This window comes from Caenorhabditis remanei, chromosome I (assembly GCF_010183535.1).
Source record: "Caenorhabditis remanei strain PX506 chromosome I, whole genome shotgun sequence".
Taxonomy (NCBI): domain Eukaryota; kingdom Metazoa; phylum Nematoda; class Chromadorea; order Rhabditida; family Rhabditidae; genus Caenorhabditis; species Caenorhabditis remanei.
The window spans coordinates 12,281,491-12,299,137 of NC_071328.1; the positions used below are offsets into that span (position 1 = coordinate 12,281,491).

Consider the following 17,647-nt stretch of genomic DNA (forward strand, 5'->3'; position numbering starts at 1 on the left):
TGAAAGAAGTCTTCGCTTTTTTCAACTCTGCGTCATCAGAAAATTATTTTTATTCACGAATTAATGCGTTTTTCGGCAGAAATTCGGCTTCAAATAGTTTACTTTTTCAGCCAAAAGAGCTCGGCTAGCATAAATAAATTTCTCTACAACGCCCGTTTTCTAATAGTAAGAGGAGGTCTCGCAACGAAATGTTCACCGAAAGGGATGTCCCTTTAAAATTAAATAGGTTACTGTAGCTTTCCGAATTTTCGTCCCAATGTTGTCAAGCGCGAAACCACTTTTCAGACTCAAAATGTCCCGCGAAAACTATTTTTCACCCTCTCCAGCGACGAAACTTTCTAAAAACAGTCTCTTCTCCCTTCAAAGTTCACAAAAATGTCAGATATTCCGATAATATATAGATATCCATCTTTCACTGCCTGTTTCAAGCACCTAAACTACACGAAAAGGTTTGTAATAGTGAATTTTCATTAAACAATTTTAAATTTCAGAGTGGAACTATCGAGATATTCGGTCCAAGTTCGAAAAGTTCACAGCCGGACCAGATATTCATTGAATTCCATTTTCTTCTCTCAAAACTACGGCCCAGTTGACAATGAAGGAGTCGCCGCCGAAGTCGGTTCAGGACATTTACGTATAGAATCGATTGATTATAATTTTACTCACAATGAAACGACTGGACAAGTGACAATCGAATGTTCGATGGCACCAGGGAGACAGCGGTTTTCAAATGATATTACAACTGCTAGACGATATTTTCAGTATTATTTAACGACGTCGGTTGAGGCGATTCCGAATGTTGAAGTCTATGTAAGAGTTTTCAAATACACTTTTAGATTTTATATCAATTTTTTTAGGAAAGCGACATTCCATTCCGAGGCCTGGCGTTGCGTATCCCGTCGTTGAAGTGGACTCTGAATGGGATGAGAGAATTCCCTCTGCTTATTTTCCCAGCAGATCACACTTTCGATAAACTGGAATTTATTAATTATGGAGTTGTTCTATTCGGAGATCATCATATCAGAAAATGCCGGCATCTGATTCTACAGAAACGAGAGATCCAACCTGAATTCGAATTCGGAAATGAGGATCGAAACATCGAAAGTTATTGCTTATTAACGAATGAAAAAATCGAAGTGTATATCGGTCTCAATTATGTTGAGAGCTTTGTCATCCTTTGTACTGTAAGTGAAGACGCTAATAAATATTCGAAATTCCAGGTAAAAGCAAAAAAACATTCTGAATAAACATTTTTACTTGCGCAAAGCCAGAATGATCCGTGTGTAGTGAACTGAACATTTCAAGGTTACTTAACGAGTTTTTCTCGTTATATTTTGAAACAAAATGCAGTTGAAGTTATCCTTTCTGGTATATACCAAGAACCCAATATATAGATTTTCAGCGCCTCCTTAATGCCGCAGTCCACTGTACTGGATCGTCATTCACTGGAATCTTCCGAGTCGCCGCCTTCCAAAAAGAATATCTGTGGCACTTGTTGCGCGAAAAACACCAGAATGTCGTGCTTGGACACCTCAAAGGGAAGGAATGCTTGGTGTTGCGATTGACAAACGAAGACATCATCGCCGTTTTTGAAGATTATTTCAACGAAGACACCGCTCAAATGGAGAGTTTCACCGTGATCAAGTTGAAGAGAATAATGGAAACTGATGAGGTCGAGGAACTAACGGAAGGGCTCGAAACTCTATAATTTAACTTTGTGATTTACAATTTTTCATGTATCTCTTTGAATATTTATATTTTTTCTTGTAAATTGTGTTTTTCAAAAACGATTGCAATTTATTTCCACGTGACAGTAAACTAATAAAAACGTGACCTTCCCCGTTTGCCACGTAGCTTCCGTTTCACGTAGTTCATTCTTCTCGTTTTCAGAAGAATAATTACGTGTTTTTCCTGAATTTCGAAAACTTTACCCATAAACAAATATGCATCGTCAAAACTGTTGCTATAACCCGGATTCACGTGGTATCCCTACCGTACCACCGCCATTCGCCTTCTTTGTTGCACATTTCGAAGGCGCATACCCGAGAACAGTGAACGGGTCTCGACTGGAATTACGGTAGGCGAGCGCCAACGCGGCAATTTCAAAACGGCGCCTCGACGAGTCCTGAAAGTCTCTCTTCAGCTCGTTTCCCGGCAGTCCGATCGGCGATTTCAGAAGGAGATATCCGTCTTCTTTTGCCACGAATATGATGTTGACTGAGCAGGATAAAAATGCAGAACACAATGGTGAGGAATTGCGCGAAGCGATTTTTTCTCTCTTTATTTTCTTAATTTAATTCTTAAACTTCAGATGAAAATACTCGGCAAAGTCGGTCGCCATCGGTCGATTCAGTGAGCCGTCTGCATCAGCAAAGTGGGGGCTTTGCTTCACAAAATCAGCAACAAAATTCGCAGAGTCAACAGCCGACACAGCAACGTCGTGGCAGTTTTTCGAAGGATGGTGGTGGAAACGGTGGTTATTATCAGCAGCAGAATCAGAATGGATATAGAAGACGTGATTTTCTATAAAACTAGAGAGATAATGTTAATTTTTCATTTAGAAAGCTTCAGTCAACGCGGAAACCGCAGTAACAATCAGAGAAGCGGTTCGAGTTATCAGGGCGAGCAACTTGGCAATAATTATCAGCAGGGATATCAACTGAAACAGCAGAGGGCCTATCAGAAGTAAAAATTTTGCAGATTTTCAATAGAAATAGCTCTTTTCATAAGAAGCAATAGGAAATTTTGAGAAATTCTCTGTGATAATCTGTCGAAAACGAGTTATTTGGTGTGAAAGTGTTTCAAATGTTATATTGTCGATCGAACAGTGATTTTAAAACCTCTTTTAAGAAAAACGTTATTGTAAGCTGTTTTTTGAAGATGTTTGGTTGGAAAGGAATTCAGCAAGAGACTTCAATACTCGTTTCGGATTAGCTTTCCTACTTTTTTCCGAAAATGCTCATTTTTCTCATTTTTTAAACGAATTCCTATAAAAATGAACTATATATTGCTTATTCGTTTCACCAAAGACATTTTTTTCAGTTACCCTCAACACCAATCGAAGTACTTTTACCAGCCCAGACCAATTTTCAATTCAACGCAAGGTAAAAATCAATCGAAATGTCAATTTCAAACATATTTTCTTTAGAATTTGGCCCATTCTCAGCTCGCCGCCAGTCCCCATCATCACCATCGTCGCCAACACCTTCAGCAACGAATTCAAGTTCAAACAGGAATCAGATTCCCCCGCCACCGATTCTTCTACGTCACGTTGAGTCACTACCACACGAAAAAGGGTTCAGTGGGAGTGGAAGTGAGCAAGAGCAGCATCATGATGCCAAGATTCATCAGTATCGATCAGCGGGCACGGCGCCTGGTGGATTTTCTAATAAGTGAGATAAAATTTTATTAATATATAACCTTTATCGATTTATAGCTCGTCTCCCTTCAAGCAGCAGACGCCGACCACTCCATCTTCCTCTGAAAAACGAGGAGAACCAGAAGAATGGCCCACACGATTCCAACATCCACCGCCAGGCCTACAGAATCCGTTTAGACGTACTAATCAATCGAATTTTCATTTATTTTACAATGGAATTTAGGTCCACACGATAATATCCCGCCGCCGATTGAGCTTCAACGCAAGAATCCAGTGGCATCGCTTCCGATTGATATTCCGCCGAATAGTCAGCCATCAACGCCCTCGTCATTTGAAAGAAATGCACAATTTAGAGGTTTGTAAGGGAAATTTTCAGACAGTCTCGTTGATAATTTATAGTTTTCTGATGAAAAGTTTATTTTTTAGATAAATATCTGAAAATTTCAGCTGCTATCAAAGAGGGAGTCTCGGTTGACAGTGTAGACGCCAAGCATGCATGCTTCGCCAATGAACGGATGCACAGTGCTATTTATGGGTGAGAACTAAATCTGATTTCAGGTCTTCAAAAGTTGTGAATACTGTAACATTCGGAATGAAAATAAAACAGCTACTGAAACCACTTGATATACGTATTCTGTCTTCTAATTCTTATCGTCCTGTTTTGAGAATTACAAACCTTTGTGTTTTCATAGCTAATATTCATTGAGAGTGAGTGTCAGTCACTTGTAGAGAATGTGTCCTCTGCCCCCTTTGATGTTCATTTCGTCGGCTGCTGCGCAACGTCTCTTCTCTCTTCTTTTTTTGATTTTCTTGTACTGTAGAAAGAAGATGTTCGTCATCTCTTTCTTTCTCTCTCTGTCTTTTCTACAAATATAACCAGTTCATGATGAACAACAATCAACTGAAAGATGACATAAGAAATGGAATGTTAGCTATGACAAGGAGGACAGATTATTTGGAGTTTTCCGTTTCTTCTGGTTGTTTCTCGGACGAAAGTCTAGCTGATGTTATTAGAAAGCATCTGGATTCTGTCTGAAACAGCTCGGATTAGTGTATGCGGTCTAATTCTTCTCTGTTTCTGCTGAATTGCAGGGGCCTGGCTCCACATCAGTACTTTATCAACGCTTTTTTGAAAATAGGTGTTCAAAATCTCATTTTTCGTCACTCCAATCAACTGAAATCTACGATTTTTAACGAGGAAGTTGGTTGTTTCATCTACAAGTTGTAATGCGTTCTGATCTATCCGTCCTCTCCCTAAACTTATCGCCTCAGTCGTAGTACAGTGGTTTGTTATTGATGTAAGACGAAAAAACGTTGGTTCGTTTTTATTTCTCTCTTCTCCATCGTTTCCAGTGGTAACGCCTCCGAGACATTTAGTTTTGTAAACCATATTATCGTTTATACTAGACGATGTCCTTACTACCGTGTCTACTGTCAAAGGGTGTGCCTCGAATTGGCTGACTGATTCTTGGCTTCGTCAGTTTGAAGATTTTCCACATGTTTAGTTTTCTGAGTTTTCTTTGATTCTAAGATATGTATCTCAATTCATAAGTTCATAACTCGAAGTCCAGAATTCAAAAGATTATTAACTTCAGGTGGAACGAAGAAATGTGATTCGTCCGTTCACTTTACACCCTATCTCACTTTTTCACTGCAATTCTCAACACGTGAAAGTGAAAATCCTGCAGTTCCTCTTCTTCTATCCCTCTCTTTCTCCGTCTATTTCTATATTATTGTTAGGAATGACAACTGAAATAGAGAAGAAGAAGAAGATACGAGATACGGTGTGTAAATTTAATACAAATGACTTCTGTATGCATAGATACATCTGTGTTGTTAACACCCGCAGCATGACGTACGATTTGAGGTTTTGTTCCTTTCGAAAAAATCTCAGTTCCGTTTCATAGAGTCAATCTGGTTGGAACAGCTTTCTATATTTATTTTTGAGAGGAACTGAAGGATTTAAAATCCCAATTTTTGTTTCGAAACACACTAAAACAGAATCTGTGATTGGTAATATCGAAATCTCTTCATTCTTGCTCTCTTTTTTAATACCGCGAATACCATTCGGCAGCTGTTCAAACCTTAATAAGCGAACGGTGGTTTTTGCTTAGTTTTTTTTGCACAAGAATTTTTCGGTGACACTTTGTGGACACAATTGGACAAAGATATACACCATGTCAGAAAAAAATGCTGTTGAGCGATGGAGGGATGGTACAGAAAAAGGACATTGTCGCAAAAATTTGTTAATTATTTTTGGAGCTGCATCTAAACCAGTAACCAAGATAATTTGCTCAAGATTCTTCCGAGGAGTTCCCACTTTTTCGTATTTCTCAATTTGTTTTACGCAAGAGGGGTTTCTTCTCGCCTTACCGCTTAGATCACTTGCCCTTCCTCCCTCCTCTCCGCCTCGTTCGAAAGCTACGATGGAAGAGAAACGGGATCGAGACGCGATGCTTTACGTGCAGTTTGCCCAAGTTTCTTTTTTTTTCTTACCGCCTATCTCTCTCTATCTGTGATCTCGCGGTTTTTTTCGAGGAAACGATGAGAAGAACACACAGAGTGTTTTGTTAGTGTTTTTCTATTTTTCTCAATACTTCGTTGACTCCGTAGTAAAGGTTAGAGAGCATCTGAGATAAACAGGCGGCTCCCAGCTGTTTGGAAGATTCCAGTTGTTGTTTTCAATTCAATCCTGTTGTCGTTTTCTTCTCAGACTCGAAACTCAAGACCTGGAATTTCAATTATGTGATCTATCCTACTTACCGTATTCTTCATCTTTAAAATAGTCCTATCCTAAGTCATTTGCTCACTTAATGTGTGTGTCAACATGTGAACTGGAAAGTTGTATGTTTCCGTTCTCAATCATTCTCTGTGTTCGTTCCTCTTATCTTGCTTTTGACGTCAGTGGACTTTGGGATAACCTTTTGTGATTAAAACTGTTGCAGCTGACTCCTTTGACTCTGAAATTTGAAAAGAGTATACTTATATGATATGGTCAAAATGTCAATTTCGCCTTCCTTCATCTTTAAGTGTACTAAAAATGAAAGCGAAGAAAATCAGATGACCAAAAATAGAAATTTAGTTCAAAATCATCTATTATCACGTGAACACTATCAAGCGGAAGTTCTCAAGCCCACTATCTTATTATTATAGCGAAAAAGTTGAACTGTTAGCTGCCCGTAAGTACTGTATCTTGAAACCAGGAAGTGACCTTGTCTAATGACTTCAATACTTCACTTCCGCCCGTCGTCATTCCTCTTGGAATTCAACCAATTTATGTAGATTGCATTCATAAAGGCTTCTCTCCTTTCTTTCATTTCCCAACAAACATTTTGATTTTTGGCAACAATGTAATCTATAGCTGAAGTGAAAAAGAGACAATAGCTACCACCACGTTAGGTCAATTTTGCCATTTGTGTCAACACGCAACAAGGATTTCGCTCTTTTTTCTCCCATCTTTTTTTTTTGTGTTTTCAACTGTTTTGTGGGCGATTGGCAATATGTGCGATGAATGGCACACAAACTGTTTCATCTCCCCCCATTTCATTCTCACATTCCTTTGTTTTCTCCTCGATGAAGTGGCGGCTCTAGCTATCCGAGTTAATAAAACACATCATAAAAGGCCTCGCCCCACGTGGCTCGAGTTTGCTCACCTGAATGACAATTTGCCAGTCAGCCATGTGCAGCCGCACCGCATTCAACACCTTCTTTGACAGCTGCCATTTCGTGATTTTTGCTCAGAACATCTTTTCCGAGAAATTTTCGGTCAATGACTGAAATTGGCAGGCAAGATAGGTAGATAAGAAATAAGGCTATAGATCTAAGCTGTAACTTGAGGTTCAATGTTCATTTAGACAACTAGGCTAAAGTTCAGATGTCTGAAATGGTTTCTGAATAGACTATCGAATAATATGTTAATACTGTAATACTCTCTGGCTTTTTGTCTGTCTATCACTCTCGAAATACGCACAAAAAAGATACAAATGAGAGAGAGAAAGGGGGTGAGAAACTGGTCTGTTTTCTGTGCTTGCTCTGTCTCTCTGTCCTCCGCAACTTTTCCTTGTCAGTGTTTAATTCTCTTCAACTATCACACTATCACTGTCTCAACCCGAACTCGGCCCTAGAGACTGGACTGTCCGCCCGTAGTTGACTGACTATCGCTGACGATATTTGAAAAAGGAGGAGGGAAACAGAGAACAGAGAGAGAGAGGATTCGGGAAAATTTGAATGAATAAATGGGAGTGAACACTTTTTTCGTTTGAGTTTTGGAATTGCAACATTCAAAATTGCTGAGTTATCAGTTGATAACCTTCTTTGGCAACGGAAAACTTCAGTTTTACAGTGAAAAAATCGGTCAGGAGATGCTTTGAATCGACAAAATGCCACCTTTTTTCGAATTGTATGCAAAAATTTTGTCAGATTTCTTGTTTCCTATCAAAACCCCGCTAAAGGCTTTCCCCACTTCTTTTGTCATTTCCCTGTTGCATTTTTTATCGTACGTTTTGATTCTCTCTCCCTCTTATCTAAAATACGTGCATTCATTAATATGATGTTTTAATTTCTACGTTTACAATCACGACTTTTCAAAAATAGACGCGAAGTGGTTTTGTTTAAGTTACAAAATCCCTGAATGCTCGTCTTGTCTATCTTCTTATCTGAAACATTCCTGTTATAGTTTGTCGTTTTTGGCGTCGTCCTGTCGGCCACCGATAATCCAATCAGTTTAAGCGCTTTCACTTTTTTTTGGCTGTGAAAATTGACACTTTGTTGGTCCGACCCGTCAATTTCCTCTATCTTTTATACGTCCATTTTCATGACTTGATGACCAGTTGAATTCAATGATCGAACTGTATTTTCTGAGTTTAAATAGTCTTCTTTGCGAAATTTGCTCTTTTCTCCTTTTATTTTCTTCGAATCTCTTCGCTCACTTTCTAAATTATCAAAACTCTACGAACTATTTCTAGAAGAGTGTACTCAATCCAACTGCGTGTGCTGTGCTGACTTCTTCTCATCCAGCAGCCATGCCACTCTCCACGGGTTCCATCGATTCTGGTTTCTTCGGGTGTACAACTGATGATTCTTCGAAAAAGGGAGAAGATCTTCTCAAAATGGCTCCACTTTCAATGACCGACGAAGAAGAAACGTTGTCTACCTCATCGTCGGGATTCTCCCAAAACTCTGCTCCAGTTGGAGATTCGTCGTCTTCTTCTGGTCCACCATCCATTTATTTTTCGATGAGTTCTGGTCTATCCCCCAGAAAACATAGAACTCGTGTACGACGTTCTAATCGAAAATTGAAACGCCCCCCTCGTCAGATTTCTCCAAGATCTGACTCACCTCCGTCCCATTCTGATTCTCCTTCTGCTGGAACATCGTCTTGCTGCTTATCAGTTGCTGGAAGTAGCAGTAGCTCTGTATCATCTCCAACTACCTCTGTGAGAACTTCGATCGATGAACTTGCTCTCCGCCTTTATTTCTACTTTAAATCCCTACTGCTAGCTATAAATCGTCAGAAGTCGATATGCGAAAACATTGCGTATCTTGTGAAAGACTTTGATGCTCGATGGGGTAATTCTGGTGTTCGAAAGAAGCCGTGTGATCCTAAAGGATGTTTGGCTCCGATCTATTCGTCAGATAGAAATGGAAAACTGGTTCATCCGGCAAAGTTTCCATTGTGCTGGGCTGTTCCTCAACCGGCAATCTTCTATCAGCTGATGGCTATTGATGTTCTGGAATACATCAAGTTTTTGGAAGGGTTAGCGTTTGAGAAAAATAATATGAAAATCTAACAACTGAAATAACAATCAATGTTTTTCCTGTCAAATATTTACATGCACTTTTTCAGAGTGTCTCCACAAGTGAAAACGAAACAACACCCCTCTGGACCACCAATTCACAATGAAAGAGAAGCATCGCTGTCGATGGAAGCTCTGAAAGCACTTCAATATCAGCAACAGCAACATTGGCAGCAACAACTAGCACGTGGCGCTGTCTTTCCATGTAAGTCTATTCGTAAGAAAATGAATAGTAGATCAGAACTTTTATTGAAAAAAAAACCGTGGTACTAGAAAAAAGACTTATTGACTATCTCAATGATATCCACTTTAATTTGATCTATAATTTAAACGTCATCATTGATACTTATGAGTTCACATAACCTTATCAATCAGTGTTGAATTTCAGTTCATCCGCTGGTGGCGATCAACTTCGAAAATCAGATGAGATCAATGAAGAATCGTGATCAAATGTACCAACATCACGTTAGTCTCCAAAAGCTGCCGTCTTCCGATGGAGGAGAATCACCGGCTGGAAAAGTATCGAAGAATTGCTGGAACTCATTGACTAAATCGTTCATTTCAGCGTGACTCTTCATTCGATTCTCAATCGAGCAGTGAAGCTGATCCAGATGCACTTCCAAGTATTATGAGTAAACTGGATGATGATGTTTCTGGAGCTGATCTCGATAAAACGCCGTCAACAGAAAAGAAAGATAATAGCAGACGGTCGAGGAAGAGTGACACGAAGAAGCAGAATGAAGGAGACAAGTCACCGGCAGGTTGGTTTCAGGGACAAAAGTGTTATGGGATGGGTTGAAGATTGAAGTTTTAAAAATAGAAAGGAAAAATATAACGACATTATGACCTGAAAATGCTCCGTTACTCAAGAAAAGCATATCACGTCGGTGTCAATTTCATCTTCGAATGTATTTGATCAGCTTAACACACCTCTTGCTTTGTCCCATGGTGGTATAAGTTTTTTTTTTCTGTCTACGAGCGCTTCATATCCAGGCCGAAGATTACGACATTGATCTTGATTTTGCTGTCCCAGTAAATTCAGAATAAGCTTTTATATTACTGTAACTGGTTGAAACGGTGTACTATCTCATTCCTGATTAGCTCGAACATCGAAGTTGGCTCACTGTCTACGGCCTAATTTTAGCTGATTACTTTGACTATCGCTAACCACCGTGTCACTATTATCTATCAATCTCCTAAAGGTTATTTTGTTACTCATACTTCTCCCTTTGTCTTTGTACTCCCTTATACTATTTCCATCCTCTGATTCTCTTCTATCGGCGCAATCCCTCAACATTCGAATCACTCACTGATTGAACTCTCTCTTCCCTTCATCTCGTTGTCTTCCTGTCTCTCTCCGATTCGATATACTATTTCTACCGTCTCCCTTTGTCGCCCGCATTTCTCTGTCGTCTCTCAAGTTGGCCATACTCACTTCCTCATAACTGCGCCATCGCACTCTCCCGTAGACTTTCCTCACGTAGAGTGTTGCCATTTTGAGGGCTTTTTGCTCTTTCCTTCATTTGAAAACAATTTTTATTTTTGAATTTTCGTATTTTTGAAATCCTTGTTGTTTTGTGCATCTGTCCATTCCAATTTTAATTTGTAAAAGACTCTAGAAACGTCATGAAAATAGGTTTTAGGCCAAGGCAAGAAGTACCTGAAATTTAAAAGTGCAGTCGAAAAGTTTCTTTATGACTTTGGGAAACTTTTTGCAGTGAAAAATGTTAGATTTAGGAATTATTTTTGTCTGAACATGTCTTCCTTCAGATTTTAGGAACATTTTGAACAATTTATAGATTACATTCAAATATAAATGTCTTCCCAACTGTTGTTATTTTCGGACGAAATACTTCAATTAGATTATTCATTAGTATTCACAATATTTAGCTATAAAAAAGCTGTACGAATTGTCACGTGATGGGAGAAACCCGGCAAACCTTTTTTCAAAAGAAATATTCCTCTTTTTTCTTTTCCAAATCGAGCCGAAAATACAAGTCAAAAGCTGTCATTTATTATGAATAATTTAGCTTTTGGAGAGAAGAAATCTCTCATTTTTCATAATGGGTGTCGCATACTATTCCGATTTCTTTTCTCCATAAACTCGGAGAAAATTGTCCATGTCGTTTTCTGCCGGCCCCGCTCATTCATATCTTCTTTCCCTTATTCGGTTTTCTTTCACTCTTTTTTTCTTCCTTTTTTCCCTTTTTTCCGGACGTCTTCCCCCCAATCTGTTGTCCTCGTAAAGTTTCTCAATGATTTACTTCCTTCTAACCTAATTGAAGACAATGTTATTTTATTTTTGGTTGAGATACTATAGATGATTTATAGGTCAAGTTTTTGTAATTTATTTCTCTGAAATTTATAGCAAAAATACAATTTATAAGCTCTCTCGTTACAATTTTAATCATTTAATTGACATGAACATGACATTATCTTGCTTATTGTTGACACTTGTATCATGTGTGCATTTAAGCGTACTGATAATCAATGAACCCTTTTCTCAGTTGGCATGAAAGTTGTGAGTTGTACTATCAGCTAACCTCTGATTGTTTTAATCATCTTCATCACCTTTACATCGTAAAAACAATTGTTCGTGTTTTGAAGTGTACTAGAGGTCGGCTGACGGCTTTTCCCCATCTCTATCCGTTATCTTTTCCATTCTCTTCGCTCTTGTCCAGCTGATATAGTGGTCCTTTTGGCTTTTTCTTATTCGTTACTCCTCTCCCTCCCAAAAAGTGTGATTGTCCTCTGCTGCAAAATGAGCGCGCAATGACGATGCATACACTTTTTTTCGCCCTTTTTCGTTCCCTCCGTCGCCTCGTCACCTGGTATTCTCTCTCTACTTTTCCGTCACTTTGTTGCTTTGGCCTCCCATATGTGTGTTCCTGTTGTCCCTTTTTCCTCTTTACTCTCTTTTTATCGCTTCTTGTAGATGTTCACCCGCTCTCTTTCTATGCTACTTTATATTCATTTCCCACCCACTCAGCTATTCCTTTTTTGAATATTTTTTGATGCATCACATGGTTCAGGTTACTGTAGCTGACTGCTCTCCTTCTTGTTGCTTTCTTCAGAAAGTGTTTACTCAATATTTACAATCACTCGAAGTTTTTTGAAGAAAACAAGAAAACAACTCATGGGGATTTACACTTTTTGAGAAACAACGTATAGGTTTTTGTTATGTTTACCCCCCGCGTCCTGTGACTAGACCATTATGTTATTTGTTGGGATTATCCCGCAGACTATGCTCCGATTTCGAAAAATCCCATATAATTTAATTAAATTAGTGCCAATTTCATCCGTCATCAGTCATATGGTAGTCACACTCCTCCCCTTTCTCTCTTGTTTTTGACCATATACTTACCAATCTCCTAGTCGTTTTTCTCTTCCCTGTAGCGCAGATTTATGAGTTTCGTGATGGCTTTTCCACCGCTATAAAAAAATGGGTCTTGGAGTGAAAAGCATCAGATGATATGCACGTGACTCTTCTTTCTTCTTTTCTTTCCGTTCGAATGATGAAGTGATGATGATGATGATGATGATCTAGATTACGATGCGTTTTTTTCTTGCCTGGCGGTCATCCAACTCTGTCGGCGTGCCGATCACACAGGTGGTCGCCCGACGATTTCGATTTACTAACTAGTATTGATCTTTCACCGATGTTTTGTGATACTATGTATATATATATATATATATATATCTATATTGACAAATTGTTTCTCTTCTGCTCCATGAACTCATTTTTTTTCCATCTAACTGTATTTTTCTTCTACTTTCTATATCATTTCTGTTCGTTCTCTTTCCGTCGTCTTATTCGTAACGTTTTCATTTTTAGTAGGACGTAATTGACACCTGGTTGAATGAGCTAAAAGTCCGCTGGCCCCTTATTCTTAAACGATGCCAGCTACGATATCATCGATGATGTGCGACGTGTCGCATGGAGGAGAAACATCTGCATCAGGAGATCCGTCTCCTTCTCAATCATCGCTTTCGTCAAGAATTATGAACGGGTTTAGTCACTCGCTGAGCCATATCCACCATCATAACTACCCAACTACAACGACGCGTAGAAAATATCAAAATTCGATATCTACACAGTCTTCTTCCTCGACAACAACATCGCTTGAGAGAATTTCTACCTCAACGTGTACGTCGTCTGTGTCTTCTGCATCAGAAGTATGCCTGTCGAGAGCTGAAAAAGATGTGCAGACTATGCTGACGTCAGATGCTTCGACAGAGGAAGAAAGTGATGAAGATTGTGATGATGAAGAAGAAGAGGATGATGAAGATGACGATGATGAAGACGAGGATGATGATGAAGATGATGACAGTGATAGCGAAGATTATGACTCGGAAGAGAGTGGATCGGAAACGGAATCTGAAGATAGCCATGTGGCTGATGAAGAGCAGGAAATAATGGAGCCATTTGTGTCCTCATGGTCCTTTGCCATGGGAACTCAACGTTCCATAATCAGTTCTGTCGGAGAGAAAGCCCCGAAGTCGAACGTCGAACATATGGAAGATTGGGAATTGGATGTTGTTGAGAGAGCCCATAGAGACAGTCGGCTCGCCGAGCTTTATGGTGATCTATCATGGAGATTCTATACTCATCCACCAACTTCTTTCTGTTTGGCGCGGGTTTTCATGCGTCATGGATTGACTGGGAATGAGGGAATGTCGGTGTTTAGTGAGTTTTGGGGAAGTGATTGGGGAATCTTTGAAAGTTGCTATAAATTTTGGGAAAGGAAATTGGTGAACCTCATTCTCGTTATTAAAATGTTATTTTTGCAGAGCTTCCACGCAAAGCGAATCGTCGGGACTCAATTGATTCAAGTATTTCTTCTGCATCTGGCGCATGCTCACCGGCTCTAGATGAATCGACACTCACCAAGATTATGCCTACCGATGAGTTCAGAGGAGGACGAGGAGTCGCCTCGCCATCTCCACCTGCTGCTCTTCTATCGGAGCCACTCTCCAGAATGGACGTGGTAAGTCTCTTGGAAAAAAGGCCAAACTTTTGCTCTCACGGAGCCCTTTCTCTTTTCATCTTTTACCTCACTGCCGATATTTTCTCCTGCGGCTCACTCATAGGTTAGGTGGGAAAAAGATTGTTTCTTGTTAGAGGTTCCGTGGTTCGAAGCTCTTCCGACGGTTGAGAAAGTGATATTCACTCTTTCAGTGATATCGCTGGTTATTTCGTCGAAAATTATAATTTCTCTGGAGATTCTCTGTCATTTTCAGTTTGTGATGACTATGCTCAAGAGAAAGACTTTTTCTGAAAACTAGCTGAACTAAATTGGAAATTTCAGCTGAGTGAGAAGATTTGGGACTACCACAACAAGGTGTCACAAACCGATGAGATGCTCCAGAGAAAACTTCATCTTCGCGATATGTTGTACACTGCAATCAGTCCAGTTTTCCCACGTAAGCCTTCTTTTTTTGATGGACCCTAGTCTCATTTGTTTATTTTCAGTATCTGGTCTTTATGTCGTCGGGTCATCACTCAACGGATTTGGAAACAACTCGTCTGATATGGATCTTTGCTTGATGATAACAAATAAGGACTTGGATCAAAAGAATGACGCTGTCGTCGTTCTCAATCTCATTCTATCGACATTACAATACGAGAAGTTTGTGGCAAGTCAGAAGTTAATTCTGGCTAAAGTTCCGATTCTTCGGATAAAGTTCGCCGCACCCTTTGACGATATCACTGTCGATTTGAATGCGAACAACTCGGTTGCTATTCGAAATACTCATCTCTTGTGCTACTATTCTTCTTGTGAGTCAAATTTTTTTCAAGTTTCAGAATTTTCAACGAAACAATTTTCAGATGATTGGAGAGTTCGCCCGTTGGTTTCAGTCGTCAAAGAGTGGGCGAAACGTAAAGGGATCAACGACGCAAACAAGTCGAGTTTCACAAGTTATTCACTCGTTTTGATGGTCATTCACTATTTGCAATGTGAGTTTGTATTACTAGAATTTATTGTTCAATTCAAGTTTTTCCAGGCGGTACCCAGACAAAAGTACTTCCAAATCTCCAACAATCATATCCAACTCGATTCTCAAATAAGGTTGACGTGCGTACACTGAATGTAACGATGCCATTAGAAGCAGTTCAGGACGATATCGATCCATCACTATCTGAAAATACAACTCTTGGAGAGCTCCTCATCGGATTCCTCGATTACTATGCAAATGAGTTCAACTATGACCGTGATGCGATTTCGATTCGTCAAGGGAAACGAGTTGAACGTGCCGCTCTCGCCGCTCGACCAAAAGTGCATTTGAGCAGTGAAGGAGACAAAGAAACGCCGCCACCATCTTCATCCGCATCATCCTCATCGATTCACAATGGTGTTGCTGGAATTCCGATGCATCACTCGATGTCGAACCCTCACTTCTGGCGGTCACAATGGCGTTGTGTGTGTATTGAAGAGCCGTTTACGAACTCGAACACTGCTCATTCGATATATGATGAGATGGTTTTCGGTGCTATCAAGGACGCTTTCCGAGAGGCTCATGGAGAATTACAGCATAACCGAGATTTGGATCGGTTATTGGAGTGTGAACCAATAAAGGCGTCGACGACTAATGCTGGGTAATTTTGAGTCGATAACTAATTGCAATTACCGTTTTCCATTTCAGAGCTGCTGTGTTCGCTGCTACTTATGAAGGAGAACGACCTCTTGCTCAGCAACCAACCTCCATCGCTTCTGCCAGTCTTCGAGCCATGAACGTGATTCCGTCGACAAATGGAAATGGTCATTATCATTACCAGCAACAATCGAATCAACAGCTCATGAAACAGCAGAGATCGGGAAGCAATCTAGGATACCAACCGGTAAATATTATTCTCCGCTTTTTTTTAATACCAAACTATTCATTTTTAGAGCAACAACCGCGGTGTCAACGGCAACAACAACCAACATCAACAACAAAATCGACGAGTCTACAGTAGTATGTCTTCATCGAATGCTGGAAATAGTGGGAATGGATCAGGAACACGGTCGTCGAAATCCAATGAGAATGTGAAGGAATCGTTATCCCGACCACCGTCAAATCCAAGAAATAGTTCTGGATCTGCTAAAGAGAATCTGATATCAACGAATGGTGTGACGACATTAGCAGAGAAGAAATCACAATCAGTGACGAAGAAAGACGAAGGGTCGGTTTCGGAATGTCTTCGGTTTTATTGAGACATCAATATTTTCAGAAACAGAACGAAACGGTCGTCAGCTGTCCAATCTCCGGAACCCACCAAACCAAAAGCCGAAAAGACTCCAACAAAGGCCGCTCAATGATATTTTCCATGATATTCATGGTTTCCTATAAATTCTTATTGCTCCTCAACCCCTCTTGTACAAGAACTCCCTTCCATTTTCCCCCTTCCAATTAAATCATTTCCTGTTTTGTTTTCAGTTCCTACCCACACAAATCTAGCACTTGTTTCCTGTTTTGTTAATTACTGATTGATTCTCAGTACCCTTATCACTTCCCTTCTCCCCATACTCCCCCACCCCAAATTTCCTCAAAAATCATCTATCAGATATGTGATGATCTCTATACACACAATTTTGTTTAGTTTCTCTCTCTCTCCAACATTTTCCCTGTATTTTTGACAATAAGTTCAAAACGAGGTACACCACTCCATAGCCGCCCATTTTTCTTACAAGGACCCACTTTTTATGTACAAATTTTCTAAAAAATCCAAAAAAATTGCAAAACTTTGAAAATCCCGTTGATTTTGTGAGGGTATTCAGGTTGAATCTCCGGTGGAAAAGAGGTCCCCCAGCCTTCTGAATCCGCCACGATTCACTTCTGGATCCTTCCCAAATCAATAAGATCAAAAAAACAAATCTTTTTAAATTATTTGCGTCTCTAGCCATCACTCTAAATTTTCCCAATAGCTACAGTATCCCATCTAGATCCATGTCTTTTATGAATGTACCATAAGGACCCCTTTCCACCCAAAAATATCATTTTCCGGTATCAATAATTTCTCCGATTCTTCTCCCCACCATTGCCTCTCTCTCCCCACCCAAATTTAAACTTTTTTCTTTTGTAATTACCGTAAAAACTGTATTAGAGCGACACCTTTAATAGAACGACACCTCTAATAGAACGACACCCACCTATACTCAGGATTCATGAATATGATTATCCCAGTGTATTTTCTTGGTTCTGATTAGAAGCAGCGTGAATAGTAACCTCAAGATCAACAAATAGAACTTTCAAAGAAGTTTTTTCAGTTTAACTTTGATGAGTTTCTGAAACTACAAAATTTTTCTGAGAGGCGGTAGAAAAATAGAGCGACATGTCGCTCTAATACAGTTTTTACGGTATATTATATCCTTTTCCATCGCTCTCTAAACAAATGGGTGTACTATTTTTGCCTTTTTCTTCGGCTTCCTTCTTCTTCTCTTCTTAGAATTCTCTCTTAAATTCCAGTTCTGTAATTCCCAAAAATCCTCTC

General features: G+C 39.6%; 5 protein-coding genes across 5 annotated transcripts; 4 read left to right on the forward strand and 1 right to left on the reverse strand.

Annotated features, from left to right (window-relative positions):
• Window positions 1–375: 375 nt before the first annotated feature.
• Window positions 376–1,708, forward strand: GCK72_002759 (uncharacterized protein; the record flags this gene model as incomplete). The annotated part of the gene is made up of 4 exons (XM_003091084.2): window positions 376–449; window positions 492–810; window positions 858–1,184; window positions 1,403–1,708. 4 exons carry the CDS (start codon window positions 376–378, stop codon window positions 1,706–1,708), a joined length of 1,026 nt encoding a protein of 341 aa, XP_003091132.2.
• Window positions 1,709–1,943: 235 nt separating this feature from the next.
• Window positions 1,944–3,918, forward strand: GCK72_002760 (uncharacterized protein; the record flags this gene model as incomplete). The annotated part of the gene is made up of 9 exons (XM_053723584.1): window positions 1,944–2,077; window positions 2,144–2,247; window positions 2,312–2,515; window positions 2,562–2,685; window positions 3,043–3,104; window positions 3,149–3,392; window positions 3,437–3,558; window positions 3,603–3,734; window positions 3,827–3,918. The coding sequence occupies 9 exons, from the start codon at window positions 1,944–1,946 to the stop codon at window positions 3,916–3,918; spliced, it is 1,218 nt and encodes a 405-aa protein (XP_053592229.1).
• Window positions 3,919–8,387: 4,469 nt separating this feature from the next.
• GCK72_002761 (uncharacterized protein) lies at window positions 8,388–8,603 on the reverse strand (the record flags this gene model as incomplete). The annotated part of the gene is made up of 1 exon (XM_053723585.1): window positions 8,388–8,603. One exon carries the CDS (start codon window positions 8,601–8,603, stop codon window positions 8,388–8,390), a length of 216 nt encoding a protein of 71 aa, XP_053592230.1.
• On the forward strand, window positions 8,401–9,973 carry GCK72_002762 (uncharacterized protein; the record flags this gene model as incomplete). Its single annotated transcript, XM_053723586.1, has 4 exons — window positions 8,401–9,134; window positions 9,225–9,379; window positions 9,563–9,693; window positions 9,740–9,973. 4 exons carry the CDS (start codon window positions 8,401–8,403, stop codon window positions 9,971–9,973), a joined length of 1,254 nt encoding a protein of 417 aa, XP_053592231.1.
• Window positions 9,974–13,071: 3,098 nt separating this feature from the next.
• On the forward strand, window positions 13,072–16,475 carry GCK72_002763 (uncharacterized protein; the record flags this gene model as incomplete). Its single annotated transcript, XM_003093143.2, has 9 exons — window positions 13,072–13,861; window positions 13,966–14,162; window positions 14,484–14,598; window positions 14,648–14,953; window positions 15,005–15,133; window positions 15,181–15,772; window positions 15,820–16,015; window positions 16,065–16,339; window positions 16,388–16,475. The coding sequence occupies 9 exons, from the start codon at window positions 13,072–13,074 to the stop codon at window positions 16,473–16,475; spliced, it is 2,688 nt and encodes an 895-aa protein (XP_003093191.2).
• Between the last annotated feature and the right edge of the window lie 1,172 nt (window positions 16,476–17,647).